General features: G+C 41.3%; 1 protein-coding gene across 50 annotated transcripts in view; it reads left to right on the top strand.

The window, feature by feature from the left end:
• Positions 1 to 14401, top strand: part of HMBOX1 (homeobox containing 1) — a 101381-nt gene extending 86980 nt beyond the window's left edge. For 7 of the 50 annotated variants that reach the window (XM_085544200.1, XM_085544215.1, XM_015859727.3 and 4 more), the window contains 5 exons: positions 5505 to 5587; positions 7079 to 7174; positions 8863 to 8957; positions 9163 to 9294; positions 12596 to 12959. In XM_085544200.1, coding sequence (XP_085400326.1) covers positions 5505 to 5587; positions 7079 to 7174; positions 8863 to 8957; positions 9163 to 9294; positions 12596 to 12733 — 544 coding nt within the window. In that variant the 3' untranslated portion in view covers positions 12734 to 12959. Of the gene's footprint in view, positions 1 to 5504; positions 5588 to 7078; positions 7175 to 8862; positions 8958 to 9162; positions 9295 to 9937; positions 10019 to 12595 lie in introns of those variants that run through there. The other 43 variants (XM_085544231.1, XM_085544233.1, XM_085544232.1 and 40 more) reach the window with 23 other exon arrangements.
• The last annotated feature ends 1489 nt before the right edge of the window (positions 14402 to 15890 follow it).

Below are 15890 nucleotides of genomic sequence, written 5' to 3' on the forward strand. Positions count from 1 at the left end.
GGGTGTTTATCTTGAGAAACAAAACCTTTGAGCTTTTGGACAGGACTCTGGGCAACCTGATCTAGTAAATGTGTATGTTTGGTGGCCCTGCTAGGCAGGGGGGTTGGAACTACATGATCCTTGAGGTCCCTTCCAACCCGGGTCATTCTGTGATTCTGTGTGATTTTCTTTTGCTGTCTGTATTGTGGGGTTCACTGTTTGGTTGACGTTATTGCCATTATTGTAGGATCTGTAGAAATAGCAGTAGATAACATGGATGGTGCTGTCTTTTGACCCTACCAAAATGGTAGTGATATTCTTGGCCAGTATTTAGTGGGAAATGAACTAATGATTACAATTTCCAATGAGATTATGCTTTGAATGTCACTTCTTTGACAGTCTGCTTCATGCCACGCAGAGATAAGATCTCAGGCACAGATGACAGTCTAACTTCAGGAATATTTCCATTGCTTTGACAGCCTGAATGATAGCTCTGTTAAAAGCCACAAAGACTGAAACAGTGACCTCTTGCCACTGGGTGATACTGTGTTGATAAATATACTAATGAGAGATAAAGGAGGTAACTATATTCAAGTGTTTTATGTAACCTGTCAGTGGGAAGCAGAGGTACTGTTTGAAGGGAAACTAGATAGGGAGCTGAAATTACAGGCAGTCTTATCAGAGGCAAAAGAGCAGCTTGCATTCTCGTGTATTTTGAGACGTCAGAGTGTTTGGCAGCCAGCTCAGTCCCTGGTGGCAGGAAGATCTTCTGTTCATCAACAGGGGTCAGATGGGAACTGTGGAAAATGGTCAGTTCTATTTTTTCCTGCACATCCCTTGGCCAGTCCACAACCTCAGCACTCAGGCTTAGCTTTTAGCATCAGCTTAAGAGGATATGTGTGAGCTGCCACTGATGGAGCTGCTTCCAGATGTATGTTTCTGCCGTCTCCTCCCTGCGTCCTTTGGCTGTGCAAACACTGCTCCTGGCATAGGTGGAAAGGCAGACCAGTCAGGCAGAAAGTGTTCCTGCAAAAAGGGAATGAAGGAAAGGGTAAGGCCCATCCCTTTCAGCCTGCACTTAAGCAGGTCTGCAGCCTTGAGTCTGGAGAAAATGGTCTTCGGTGGAAGAGTCAGAGCCCCAGCAGGAGTGCTGGGATGCTTTGCTCTCAAGCTCCTTCCTGATTAATAGAAGTGGGAACCCAGAGATGCAAACACAAAGTTAAGTGAGGGAGTGAACTTGCAGACTGTCAGCTGTTTTTCAATAAATATCCATCTGCGTGTTCTTGCCTCCTGCTAATTGCAAGGTAAATTATCCTTCTTTCAGTAAGACTGCTCTCAAGTATATGCGCATACCTGAATTACCTCACCTTAAGCATAGTTCATTCTCCAGCAGCTGACCCACAGTTAATTGTTACCCTGCAATGTATTTCAGCATAGCTTTAACCATTATGTCATGCTGGAAACTCAGCTCTTCCTCAGCTTTGGGGTCTTTAAGCAGCTCTGGATTTTATCCCCTTAAGTCTAATATCCAGCCCTATGAAAATGCCCCTAATGTGGCCATCCTGCTGCTCTGTGACTTGGATTGTTTCAAACAGTTCCCTGGCAGATGCAGAGCTGATAGAGAGCAGCAGAATTTCCACTGTGGATTATCAGGAGCACTACTGAGGCATTGCTTAATGCATCTGATATCTAAGCCTGGATAACAAGAGCCATACAGCTGAGAAAAAAGATTGGCAACTATTGCAGGAATTTGGATAGGGGCACCTTGGTAAAGAGGGGAGGAATTGCATTAACTTCTATTACAGAACCCAGGGCTGAGATAGATTCCCTCTCTGTCATTGTCCTAAGCACATTATCCCTGAAAGAAAGAAGGTTTCTCTGAATCTGCAATTTTTCTAGGCTCCAGTGTTATTGAAATGAAACTGCTTCAAGGATATCTACATTCTTTACCATCATATGGATTCTCATCTCATGTAAATTATTTGGCCACTTTTCATTTTAATCCTCCACTGTCATTTTCTACAAAAGAGATCATTTGGTTTCTTCATTGAAGGTATTCAGCTGACAGCTGCCCTTTGTCTAGAAAGCAGCGTGCTTTTGCAGGATTTACTTGTGCCTGTTATTTTTCTTTTTTTCTTTGAACTTCATACTGCTGCTTATTTTTCATCTGTAGTTTTCATGGACTTTCAGAATGGAAAGAGAAATTCAGATATCCTGAATTCTTTCCCTGTCCCTTAGCAGGGATGTACCTGGATATACCTGGCTGAGAAGATACAAACATAGAGAATTTTTGTTCAGGAGAAACAGATGTGCAATTTTAGGAGGCATAAGTTGGACAAGTTCATGGGCAGCCTGAATGCATGAGGGAAGGAGGAGGTGTGTCACGAAACTGGAAGAGGAATAAGTCTGCAGGTGGAAGGAAAGAAAGGCGGTTCTTTTGCAGCTCCCTTCTGGTGCCCACTGAGCTTTCTGGTCTTTGTGAAAGCATCTTGATTACCAGAAGAGCTGCCCAAAAACTTCTCAATTTTTTGGTATTTATCTCATAAACCATTTTATCAGGATTAATGTCATTTCAGACTTTCAAATGGGGATCAACTTTGTTGCAGAAGCTTTCAGATATTTACACTGCAAGTTTTTTGAAGAAAGTATTTTCACGATGTTGGAAAAATACGTTTTGATCCAATAAAGTAAAAACACTTTTAGTTTATTCAATCTTAATATGTGTGTAGGTATACATTACTGTTTCAGTCAATCACAGAAATGAGTGGAATACACAAAGAAAACGGTTTGCTGTAAGAGGTGTTTCATTCATCCATCAAGATTTCCCATTTCCATTGCACATTGTAGTTTTTAAGGTTTGCTTTTAATAAATGTGACCTTTATATTATTTGTGCCAACAAAAGCATACGGCACTGAGTGGTTTGCTAATAGCTTAGTGTTTATCTCCCTACCAAGAGGAGGGGCACCAATGTCCCTTGCATTGTCTTGTCTTAATTAATTAGTGTCTGGTTTTTTGTATCAAAATAAAAATGGGCAGTTCAAATATATACCATTTGCTGAATTTTACGTCTTTTATCATTTCTTCAATAAAGTTAGGCATTGTGTAGCATCTTTGTGACCACAGACTAGCTATAAATCGTAAATCATAGAATCCTTGGATTTGGAAAGGATCTCTGAAGGCCACCTGGTCCAACTCCCTTGCAGTGATCAAGGACACCACAGCTACATCAGGTTGTCCAAGGCCTGCTCCAGCCTTGCCTTGAAAGTCTCCAGGGACAGGGCATCAACCACATCTCTGGGCAACCAGTTCCAGTTCCTCTCCGCCCTCACTCTAAAAGACTTTTTGCTTATCTCCAACCTAAATCTGCCCTCTCTAAGCTTGAAACCATTTCCTCTTGTTCTATCAATGCAGACCCTGCTAAAGAGTCTGTCCCCTTCTTTTCTGTCACTCCCCTTTAGATACCACTCTCAGGTCTCTCCCCAGCCTTCCTTTCTCCAGGCTGCACAGCCCCTGATATCATAGGAAGTGGCTTGGCGACTACATCAGCCATTTCCCTTAGGACTCTTTCATGCATCTCATTGGGACCCATAGACTTGTGAATGTTCAAGTTCCTCGGGTGATCACAAACCTGATCTTCACTTACAGTGGGAGGGATGCTGCTTCCCCAAACTCCTCCTACCAAACCAAATATTTGAGGGCTGTGCAATGAGCAGTTAGCCAAGAAAAATAAGGCAAAAAAGTTAAGAACCTCAGCCTTCTCCTTGTCTATTTCTACCAGCTTGCCTGTGTCACTCGCTGGGGTGGTTACAACCTCCTGGACTTCCCTTTCCTGGTTGAGGTACCTGTAGAAGCCTTGTTCATCTTGGCATCCCTTGACAAGTTCATTTCAAGCTGGGCTGTGGCTTTTCTGACCCCAACCCTACATGGACTGGCAGCTTCCTTATACTCTTCCTGTGATGCTTGTCCCTGTTTTCACTGCCTTTATATTTTCTTCTTGCTCTTCAAGTTGACCATAGAAGCAACTCTGAAAGTTCTAGGAAGAAGTAGATGTTTGTACATAGATATCAGCATTATAGACCATTTCTTTTAGTGAAGATGGAGTTGTTTCTGTGGCTTTCTTTGTTTTCTAAGCTGCCAAATCAAGTGGTGGTACATTAATAGTGCAACTAACTGCGCTGATGTGATTTATTTTAGTCAATGAGCAGCATTGTAGAAATAGGACTGCATTTGTGGGCGTAGCTGTGACTGCAAATAGGACTGAGAACAATGGGATGTAGTAATAGTACATGGAATTCAAACTGAGTGTCCAAAATGTGTATTTGCGGTGGATTGATTTGAGCTGGGAGTGAAAGAGTGAAATCTGTGTTAGCACCACTTGTTCAAAAAAAGATTGGGAGGAAAAATTGCTATGTGGAACAAAATGCATGTTTCCATTGAGAGCAACTGTGCTGGGGCCAATCCACCAAAGCAGAAATACAACCACGGAAAATAATAAGCACCATAATAAGTGCCTTCTAAGGCCTAGCTCTCCTAGTAGTAAATGGTCTACAATTAAAGGAAAATGTATTCTTTTCAAATATAGAGCAGCTGTCCAACATCTGAACCTGCCGCTGATCAAAGCTGATCAAAGAATTCTTAAGATTCTACATTATGGACAATCTACAGAAAAACATAGTAGTCCCTGCTTATGGCTTGCTTATCGGAGTCCACTGAAGTAAACAGGACTCCTTTTGTTGTTTTTAATGCAGATCTGATAAGATCTGTAGAATGTAAATCAGTTCATTAAAATTTTTTAAGCGCTTAAACAAAGTAAAGGAAAAAAAAAACAGTTTAACTTTTATAGGATGTTTGTGGCTATAAAGTACAATAAAATCATAATTATTTAGAAGGAAATTGTTAAAATATGCTGTACTCAGAGTGTGTCGTGTTAGGCTGGATTTAAACTGATTCAATTGTGAATTCAAAAGAATAGTCTGACCGTAGACATTTTACTCTTTCATTGTGTGGTTTTGTCTGCACCATATGAGTAGTCTGTCTAAACCCACAGTGTTTGTGTGCAGTAGATGTGTGTGTGTATATAATAACCCAACAATCAGAATAAATACGGAACATCTCTTGTAGGACATTGCCTCAGGGGCACGCAGGGGAAGAAGGTAACTGGTAATTAAAGAAGCAGAGTCATGGCCTGGGATGTCTTATAAGAATGTGTTTCACTTGACAGCAATAACTCTGATACTCATAACACTGCCTGTTTTGCTGCATCTCCTACTGTGATATTCTGAATGCCAAGGTGACGCTGCAAATGCTGGGATAACATTCGGTTATCTGAGGTGTTTGGGAACTTTCCAAAGAGTAACTGTGTATAGGAGTACACGCTGTTATTATTTTATGCATATACAGGTTGACAGAAAATGTGTCTGTATCATTGCTGTAGGAGTGTGCATAAGCTGGCAGCTGACACCTTCTAGTGAAGCTGTGTTGGAATGTTTCTGAAAAAAACTTTCTTATTCTCTCGTTCTTGCAGTTACTTCAATGAGAATCAATATCCTGACGAGGCAAAGAGAGAAGAAATTGCCAACGCCTGTAATGCAGTTATACAAAAGCCAGGTGAGGAGCTGATCGCGATGTCCTTTCCAAAGGCAATTACAATTAGATTTGAGCATCTCCTGCTAAATTCAGTAAATGTAATTTTATGGCTATTAGTAATAATTCAGCACTCTCAACTAGTTGTAGGTTTCTTCTCAAGCCTGCTTAGCCTCGTGTTCTTCAGAGCTGCCGATACTTGGATGAACACGAAAGTCAGTGCCATTTTCAAACCAAAATACCTGTATCTGAAACTCAAATTTCTACCAGTTGAAATATGAAATACAAGATGCGTATTTCATGTATGCAGCTTTGTAAATGACGTTGCTAAGAAAATAAACATGCCGTGAAAGGCTTTCATTCCTTTAAGGTCGGGTCACTTATTTCAAAGTATTTCTGCAAGCACTTAGGAACGATCTGGAAATGTCATTACACTCCCTGAAAGGGAATTTTACTTGGTTCTGTTTCACAGATGGGAGATCTTAGGTAACAGACTGAAGTTTGATGGAGATCATAATGAAACCACAGCTTTCCCACCTTTCAGGGGTTTTTTGCAACTTCTAAACAGGAGTGTTGTGTTAGAATCTGAGAGTTAATGGGAGAACTTGTATTTGAATCAACAAGTTGCATTTTCCCTTTTCACAGAGCAATTATACTTGGTAGAGCAGCATGAATTCTCAGTTTAGTATTAGTAAGCCCAGATTAGTGGACACAGAAGCACACAGTGAGGGTCTCATCCTTGTATAGGCTGCAGGGAACCGGAGATGCAGCTACATCAGCCACCTCAGGTAGTCTTATAGCCAACAGAAGAGGTTTCCATCATGTCCCTGCAATGCTGATTCCCCTGTCTTCCCTTCTTAGGCCAGTCATCAGGCAGAGGAGTTATTTGCTGTAGCTGGGTGGTTGTTATTAGGTTTATTTGTTTTGCTGGTTTAAGTGTAACACTCCAGTGGTCTGGTTTCCAACATCCCCAAAAGATAAGAAGTGTCCTGGCAGAATGGAAAGGCTGTGATGAGTGCTGTGGGAGTTTGATAGCTGCTGTTGGTGGAGAAAAAGGAAAGCAGACTGAGGAGGGACAAAATTCCTTCATTCATTTTGCTGCTACCAAAGAAAACACATCATTGAACTGCACCCTTGCGGCACATAGTAAGAGAGATAGCCCAAGGGTATGGGATTTATGGCAGGGCTGTGAATTGAATTTGAGTTTTTGAATCTCAGTTTTGTGCTTGAACTAGAAAAGGAGCTCTCTATTCTCCCACGGCTCAGGATTTGGTTGATTGAAGCTGCAAAGAAATTCTTGTATTTCAGATTTTACAAATAGAAGAAAGGCTACTTTGTTTTTAGGGAGATATTTGGCATTTATTACTATAGCATCTGGGCACGGTACTGGTTCACATAAAATTTTCTTCATTCTCAGTTCTAAAAGCTTTTCAGTGCTGTTTATACTACAGGAGTTTGTCACTTGTACAAGGTTAGTCTGCCTATCTTTTTCCCCCCTACCCATTGTTTTCATAGGAAAAAAGTTATCAGATCTGGAGCGAGTTACCTCCCTTAAAGTGTACAACTGGTTTGCCAACAGAAGAAAGGAAATCAAGAGACGAGCCAATATCGGTAATGTATCAGAGAGCCTGCTTTCAAGGTTCAGTACATTGACTTGCTCAGGAGAGATAAAAATTGCACAGGATCACATTACTGAAAATACGGGAGGTTCTGATAATCTTAATTGAAGCGTGGGGCAATTTTTAAAAGATTTGCTATTCCAGATTTTGTCTCAAATACGGGTAGGAGTTCAGTGTCTGGAATTCCATCATCGGTGCAGGAAAAATGAGGCAAAGTTTTACTGGGAGATGAGTTTTAAAAATCCACACAAGAATTGAGTTTGCCGAGGGAGAATCGCATTCCCTGCACTCAGAATCACCTGGTCATTCCAGATAAAATCTGACATTAAACCTGAAAATGTCTGCATTGAAAATAAGGGAAATTGAGACTATTGCGAGTTCAGAACCTTAGTGTATTGATTAAATGACAAGTGGCTGTAGTGAGGAGCTTTTATATGGCTGTAAGTTTCCTTGTGTCTGTGTCCCATTGAAATGCACTTCTTTTTAATACTGAAACCCAGGGTTGTCTTTTACTGCCATCCCTCAGACCACACTGGGATCTGAGAGACCAGATGAGTTGTTTTACCTCTCAGATTCGGCCACTGGGACCAAAGGTTCCATAATCTAGCTTCTTATTCACATTACACCTGTGCTCCCTACTGCTTTCTATAGGGTTGCACAGCACTGGCTGTCTGGAGCAAGGTGATATTTTTCCTTGATCATCAGGATAAAACAACAACTAGCCCTGCAAGCCTTTTGTGCATGATTACCTCATCATAAGGAAATAAGAAGTGATGCTGAACTTATAAGAAATAGACCTTCTCGTATGGATAAATGCAAGATGTTCTGATGAGAGTAAACTCACCTTAGCAGCCAGGACCCAGCAAACTTCAGCTGTTTGGGCATAGTTTTATGCACAAGTCCAAGTACTGGTGCAGGACTGACTTTGCAACATGTAGGCAAGACAAGGCCCATATCTGCATGTTTAATGGTATTTTTGCAAATGTTGGCAGTGTTATACAGTCTTGCTGCTTTTTCTCATATCTGTGAAGATGAAAAAGTTATTTGTACAAAATGTAGCATGTTACTGAAGGTTAATCTACGTTTACTTTTCAAAAATGAAACCTGTCTGTCTTAAGTCAGGGGGGAGGGGGAGAACAAAGCAAAGATAGTCCAAGGTGGGTGGTGTTATGGCTTTATGTGTACTGTATGTTATGTGTACTGTATGGGGAGGAGGGTTGGAAGGAGATTAAAAAGAACTAAAGGAAGCTTTAGATGCATGGATCCTTCTGGAAGATGAAGATGTATTGTTTTTAAATCCCTTAAGTGCTTTTAAAAATTTCTCCATCTATTTTCAGACACTCCCCGCCCCCCTCAAGTCCTGCCAGTCCAAACTATGTGGGAAGATCTACAGGGAATGCCTTTGCCACTCCAGTGCATTAGAAATTAAGCTAATTTCTAATAGGACTGGCTGGAAAACGAGGATTCTTACTCGCAAACAAGTCTGTTAGTTGACAGGGAAGGATTTCAGGCAAACCAGTATCTGTTCATGTGCTACCTTCCCAAATACTGGAGAGTGAAGAGGAAGAGGCTAAGAACTAACTCTGTTCTTCCAGTTTTTCTAACTTCTTGAAAAAATAGTTAACTTTTGATTACTCTAATGCATCAGATAAATTAGGGATCCATTTGCTTTTTTCGAAGAAGCAGCAATCCTGGAGAGCCATGGAATAGATGTACAGAGTCCGGGAGGTCATTCAAACAGCGACGACGTTGATGGCAATGACTACTCAGAGCAGGTGAGTGTCATGGCTGAGCCATGTGTACCCAAATGAGAGAGTGCAGTGACACATGCAGAGGCCCTCTGCCTCGCAAGTCAGATGTCTCTCATTCTTGTTTTGCTTTGATGTAATTGTAAAGGGGAAAGTGGAAGAGCACAGCTCCCCTGTTTGAATGTGTTGAGCAACAAGCGTTCACCCACATGGATTTATTGTCATACAACAGGACACTTGGCAAGTACGCAATGGGGAGGAGGAGGGAAGATGTTCAGAGGGAGGCAGAGAAGCAGAGAAGGTAGAAGAAGACAGGAGGATCTGCTCCAAACAAGCAAGTTACACCATTCACGCCACACGCAATGTATGAAAAATGTTAGGAGAGTGTTACCCAGTGCACCGTGCATAACTTGAGCTTTCCTCAGCCCTGGCACTGTGCTAGTAATCCACCCTCAAGAAAGGATGTACAGGTCTTTAACAATTGCTCTGATATATCAGGCACCAACTTGCTTCCCCACAAAACTAGGCATGTGTGTCCCTCTCTCACCTTTTGTTTCTTTATGCAAGAAATGTCTCTGTGATAGCCTGTGGTACAGCTGTTGTGAGTTGCTTATCTGGCACCCAGATGAGTACAGCAGTAAGCCCCTGCCCGGTACACTTTATCATAATCCCTTTTGTCAACCCTGCTCAGCAAGATGCTGAGCACCCTCCTGTGAGGTGCTGAGCTCCTTCTGCATATCCCTGGGAGCACTTTTCAGGGTGGCTCAGGATCACTCCCTAAGATGCTGACAGACAAAGGGAGAAGGGGTGGGGGGAGGATGTGATTAACTAAAGCTTGACATTTATTTGGCCCTGTACCTGCTTCTCATTGTTCTGCCACGGTGTGCCACTATTTGGGTTGTTTACATATTATCTTTTTTTCTTTTTGCATTTTAACTCTTGCCTATTCTCTATTTTTCTTGATTATTTTTAACCCTTGACAGCAACTTCTTTTTTAAATTCTCCAGCAAAAGAATACCCCTTCCCGCACTCTGAGCCCTCACCTACCCTAAAGTTGGTGACCCTTCCTTCACACACCTTCCTGACAGGTATTGCATCCGCTTCCCAATTTTCCCTCAGGTGTCAGTGTTGGCCAAAACCCATCATGGATGTGTGTGCTTGGCACCAGGGGACTTGTAGAACAGTTCATTTGCTTGGTTCTGACTTTGGTATTAGCTCTGTTCCATTCTACACCCAACATCTGGGGTTGGCAGATCATTTTTAATTGACTCATTTAGGAGAAATAGTTATGTCTCCCTATCTAAAGGAGTGCTGTAGCAATGGAAAGCCCTGGAATGAGTCCCTAGCAGGCTTGGCTGTCGCCCAGTGTGACAGATCTCTGGCAGAGGGATTCCCAGTCACTTTGCTTCTGATGGACATTAAGGCCCCTTTTATAGGTCATCACCAGTAGATTTGGTGGAACCAGCTTTGCTAGCTCTAGATAATGAGGATCAGTTCTGTGACAGTTCTAGAATATTTTGAAACTCCTGTTGAGTGCAGTTAAATCCTTTTCAGTCAGATACAAAAACTGAATACAAGAGTTAGCTAGACTCTCAAACTATATTTTTCTGGTGTGTTATCCAAAATGCTTTGAAAAGGTGAATAAACTGGATAGAAAATGTAAAGATTTTTGTTTAGAGTCCTTAAAACCTGCATTTCTCAATAATCTGACTGGGCTTGTCCATGAAGTATAATTAGGCATTGTCAGTGAAGCAGAATAAATGGCAGGTTCTCCTGATGACCATTTGACATCCCTTAGTGGTTAAAACCATAAATTCTGCTTTCCACAATGACACTTAAACTTCACAGTTCATCCAAATACAAGTGAGATGACTAAGACTGCAAAACTCAGGTCTCTGCTTTGTGTTTCTTATCCCAGTAAACATTGCTGAGGTGGCATCACAACATTTGCTCTCTGTTTGTTGTAAATGAGTGCATTCCTTCAAGTAACTCAGATTTTACCAAATCTCGCCTTTTTTGTCTCCCTCAGCATTTGTCACCCTCATCTTAATTTCCAGGTGCTTAAAGATACATACTAACAAGAAAATTTTGCATGTTCATCACTTATCAGCTGTTGAAGACTGATAATTATCATTTCTTTTCTGTAAAACTAATGGCAAAATCGTCATGTGGTCTCTATTAGTGCCAAGTTTTAAGGAGAGGAAAATGCCTTGATTTTGCCCAACATCTCAGCACAATTTTTTTGACAGCTGAGTTTTATTTGGATGTTGTTGTTTCTCATTCCTGTTATTTTAAACCAAGCCCTATTTCTAATGTAGACTAAGAAGCATGCACACTTCACCATAACATCACACTAGAATAGTCAAACATTTGATCTGACATTGTATGGCCATTATCTGCCTAAGAAGGTAACCCTTTTTTTCCTTGATTTTGTAAGTTTCACTGCAGGCCTGCAGCATTAGTTTCCCTTTATTAGTTTTGCCTGTCAAGCATCATAGCAATCAGCACAGTGGTCCTCCTACAGCTGAGAGACCTTGCTCTTTAGAAAATAAGCAAGTAGGAATATATAGCACTTAGCTCAGCAGACTGGAGAACTCAGCAGAGGTTTGCCTGGATACTTGAATTATGGTAGTTCCAGTCCCATGAAGTCACTGCACTATTTTCCTCAACCATCTAGAAGCTTTTCACCACCTTTTTCCCAGTACCTTTGTGAATTCAGTTTCTTCACATAGGACAGCGGCTCAGCCCAAAGGTCTGGGTGAGGTCAATACCACTGTTTCAGGAAGAGTATTTTTAAAGAATAGGGTAATTATAGAGTGATTTTATTATATTACCGTCCAGCTTCTGGAAGGCAGGAGTCTTGAGAGACTTCCTGAGCCAGGCGGTGTATCCACTTTCTTTTTAATAGTTATAGTAGACTAATTTTCCATGAACTTGTCTAACCTCCCCTTTTTAGAGGCATATTTACTTTTGTCTAATCTAAAAATCAGTGGATCCTACAACTGAACAGTGATAAGAGAAGAGCTGCTTCCTGTTTTTGCTTTGGAACGTATTATCTCATCATTTCAGTGAGCACCCTTGCTTATTAGATCATCAGAAGTAGCGAACAGTTGTTCTCTGTTTACTGATTATTTGTAATAAGCATTTACCATATCAACCATCAGCCATTTCTTTTCCAAGCCGAGGAAACTGAGCCTCTTTAGTCCCTCCTTGTAGAGAAGCCAGCCCCTGACTCTTTCTCCTGATTGCCACTCTCACTGTTTTTCCTACTTCTATTACGTCCCGTTTAAATGGGATGAGCAGAACTGAATTCAGTATTCAGAATGTAAGCACAGCATGAATTTGTGCAGTGGATAATGATCCCTACCTTAGCTTGGTTTCCTGACGTGTGTTGTGTATTGCTTTTATCTTTATGATTTCCTGTTTTCCTCAAGATATTCCCTCTGCTTAAATTTTTCTCTTGAAAATCGGGTACACCACTCCTTACCCCTCTTACCTTTGTCTGCACATTGAGGGAAATCAGTTGTATAAATTCCTTTCATGTTGTACCCCTGTAACAGATGTGCAATTTGCTGCCCCTAGGCCATTATTTTATACACTATTGTACACTGGTTTTCTACTTGTGTAGTAACCGTACTTCTCTCTTCTCCTTTCTGCCTGTGCAGGATGACAGCACTAGCCATAGTGACCATCAAGACCCCATTTCATTAGCCGTGGAAATGGCAGCGGTAAACCACACCATCTTGGCATTGGCCCGGCAAGGAGCCAACGAGATCAAGACAGAGGCTCTAGACGACGACTGATATAAAGAAGGGGGAGGGTCGAAGCAAGAAGTAACTTAGTTTTAGACGTAGCACCTTAGCAGACTTTCCTCGGTCCTTAATATGTGTTCTTACAGTATAACTTTGCAGTTTCTTGTACGTCAGTTAGCTGTTAGGGTCTTGTTCTGTGAAGATGGCATGGTGCCCTCAGCCTTTGCGTATACTCTCTCAGTATTAATTCCCAATAAATAATCAATCAACCAACCAACCTCCCTCTCCCAGCCCCAGTGGCTAGAAAAATCTTGCTGCTCTATCTTAGCATTCAAAGTGCTTCCAGGTATTTTAGACAGTCCTCAATTACAAGTCTTAGGCTACACTTAAAATCTTGGATACCTTTAGAGATTGTGTAAAAATAGTCTGTACGCTTTTCCTTCTCTGAGACTGAAAGGATGCAAGCTGAGGTAGTGGCACAGGGTCGATGGACACCAGACTGGGAGTATCAACAGAGAGTAAAAAGAACACTAGAAACCCCGCTTCAGCTGATTCAGATTTCCAGCTGCAATAAGCTGTGCCTCACTGGTCATACAGTGACTTGATATACTTTTGGGTGCTGTGCTGAGAATGTCCATTGGAAACACATTCACATATTTCAGTTGATGGTCACATATTCAACACAGACATCCTCTACTCACAAGCTGCGTGGCTTAGTGGATAAGTACTGCCTTCTGCCTCTGGGACCATGATTGAAGCCCAGCCTGGGATCATATGAAAAATGAGCTGAATGTCTAATGGACAACAGTCCACCTCTCAAAACCACTATTCATTATTTGGCGTGGCTTGTAGTGCCTGCTCAGAAGAGGTCTAGACTCTATTGAATCTGTCACTAACAATTTCACTTTTTATTCTTCCTCTTCCGTCCCCGCCCTGTTCCCCTCTCCACTTTGCCACTTTCAAAAGCAATGTTTTCCAAGAAGGTTTTAAGGTCATGAAACGGGTGAGTGATTTTTTTTTACGTGTCTGTGTAACTAATGCCTACATCTAGCCCGAAAGGTTATCCGAGAACTTTGACATCTGACCTTTGCTAGTTGACATCATAGCGTGAATAGTCTCCTAAATAAGAACTTTTGTCTTTGCTTAAAGGCGGGAGGATCTCTTACCAGAGAAATGGGGTGTGAATGTTTTGTGTTCTCTTTACTCTGTCCTTGTTAAGATGTGAGAAAGCTATACTGCTACGAGCAATTTAATTAATAATTGGAAGCCATACTGATAATGGATGTGGTAATATTTGTAAAACAAACCTACTTTAAGTAGCAGAAACTAATGGAATTGTTTTCCTTGATCATATGTAGCACTTTTGTTACTTTTTTCTTAAAGATATTTATATTTGATAAGTCTTTTTTTTATCATTTGAGAATTCAAAATGCCAAACAGCAAGCTCGCATTACAGAGTCGCCCTGCGATCGCCTTGTCATCTAGTATCTAAATGATGAACTGTGTGCACATCTAAGAAAATTACATCTGCTGGCATTGTGTGGAAACGATCTCCTGGCATCCTGATAAGATGATGTGTTGCTGCCGGTAAGAGGAAACATCTCAATGCAAACAGCCCGGGAAGTGTTAGAGACAGGCAGGACTGTGGTATGTTTAAAAAATAATAATAATAATGCAAAAAAAAAAAAAAAGAAAAAAAAAAAAGGAAAAAAAGAAAAATGACAAAAATTAAAGCTATGTAAATTTTTGTATATAGATATATAAAAATTTTCATAGTATTTCCAAAACATTCCATTTGTGTCTTCCCCATTTACGTGGGAATAGCTGAAGAGGGGAAAATAGCTTAATTCTGAAGGATGGGCTTCCTTCTTCTCTTGTCCACTTCTGAAGGTGGAGGGGATGAAGGGAAGTCACAGTTACGTGGTTCGTTCTCATCCTCCCTCCCCCCTCCCTCATGCACAGATATCAGATAGCATCGTGAGCTCCCAATTCGTGGCTCCTCAGCAGGTCTTTAGGCAGCCTAAACCCATTCAGGGTGTAGGCTATCTTAGGTCATCCTCACATCTGTTAATGTCACCAAAATTGCTTGGGTAAGTGCAGAGATTTTGTGCTTTCAGAAGGCACAGAGCTGGCACCTCTTTGTCTCTGTAACTTCGAAGATAAATAGGTAGGGCTTGGCCTCGTCTTTCGTTTATGGATTTCATTGGAAAATGTATGTGCTTTCCTTAGGTGTAGATCACTGAAGCAGAATGAAGCCATCTTTTTTCCGTTTTATTGCATTTCTTGAGTAGGCAAATTTGTAAGTAGCATCGGGGCAGACTCGGGGAAAACACAGAATTGGATCAAGCTGCCGTTGCACCATTGCGGTTTATTTCTTAATGTGTGTGTGAATGTTTTGGTACTAAGGAGTGAAAGGACAGGGAGAGCTTTTTTCCCCCTATTTTTTGCACAGCAGAATGATGAAGCAAACTGTCGCCTTAGTGGAATGTTACCTTCTTATTCATACTGCAGTCACACACCAAGCTGACAAGCAACATCCACGATTTATAGGGAGGAGATTTTAATAATCGATGGCCTCTTTATGTTGGGATTGCCACCACCATTTGTCCTGGCTGTTTCATTTTAAAAAGAACAGATTCAAACTGCTGGACAGCTGCAATTTTAGAAGAAATATTGCTTACTGTAGCATCTTGAGGGGAAAAAAAAAAGTCATTGTTTCAAGCATCGCCTTTTTAAAGCAATAGGGAAGAATAAAAACCCATTTTTGGTTCGTGTGATGCAGGATCAAAGTAACTGTATGTCCAGACCATCTGATGTAGAATAATCTGACCATAATTCTATCTGTCAGTGTCAGGTAGCTGCTGGTCTCATCAGGCCTCGATATCCAGTATGAAGGTTAATCAGATAAACCACTTGTGAACAGCTGGAGATTGCCAGATCCTCCTTGTCTGTAGCTTTTAAGGTAAATACCAGTTTGCTGCTCTCTCATGTCACCTCACCAGAGCAAACAACAAATTACTTAAGCAAGGAATCAGTCGTGCTGAAAGAAAAAACAAGAGAAAAAAAAAGACATTTGGTGCGTTTCAAGTTTGTGTCACCTTGGTTTGCACGAGGAGTGAGGAAAGAGGAGGACTTCAGCCTGTTTCCTTTATTAGGGAAGTTCATAGCAGACAGTTTGCAGATGATTAACAGCTTTCTGCTTTGACTG

Source organism: Coturnix japonica, chromosome 3 (genome assembly GCF_054131305.1).
Source record: "Coturnix japonica strain WE chromosome 3, WE-NBRP24, whole genome shotgun sequence".
NCBI classification, from domain to species: Eukaryota; Metazoa; Chordata; class Aves; order Galliformes; family Phasianidae; genus Coturnix; species Coturnix japonica.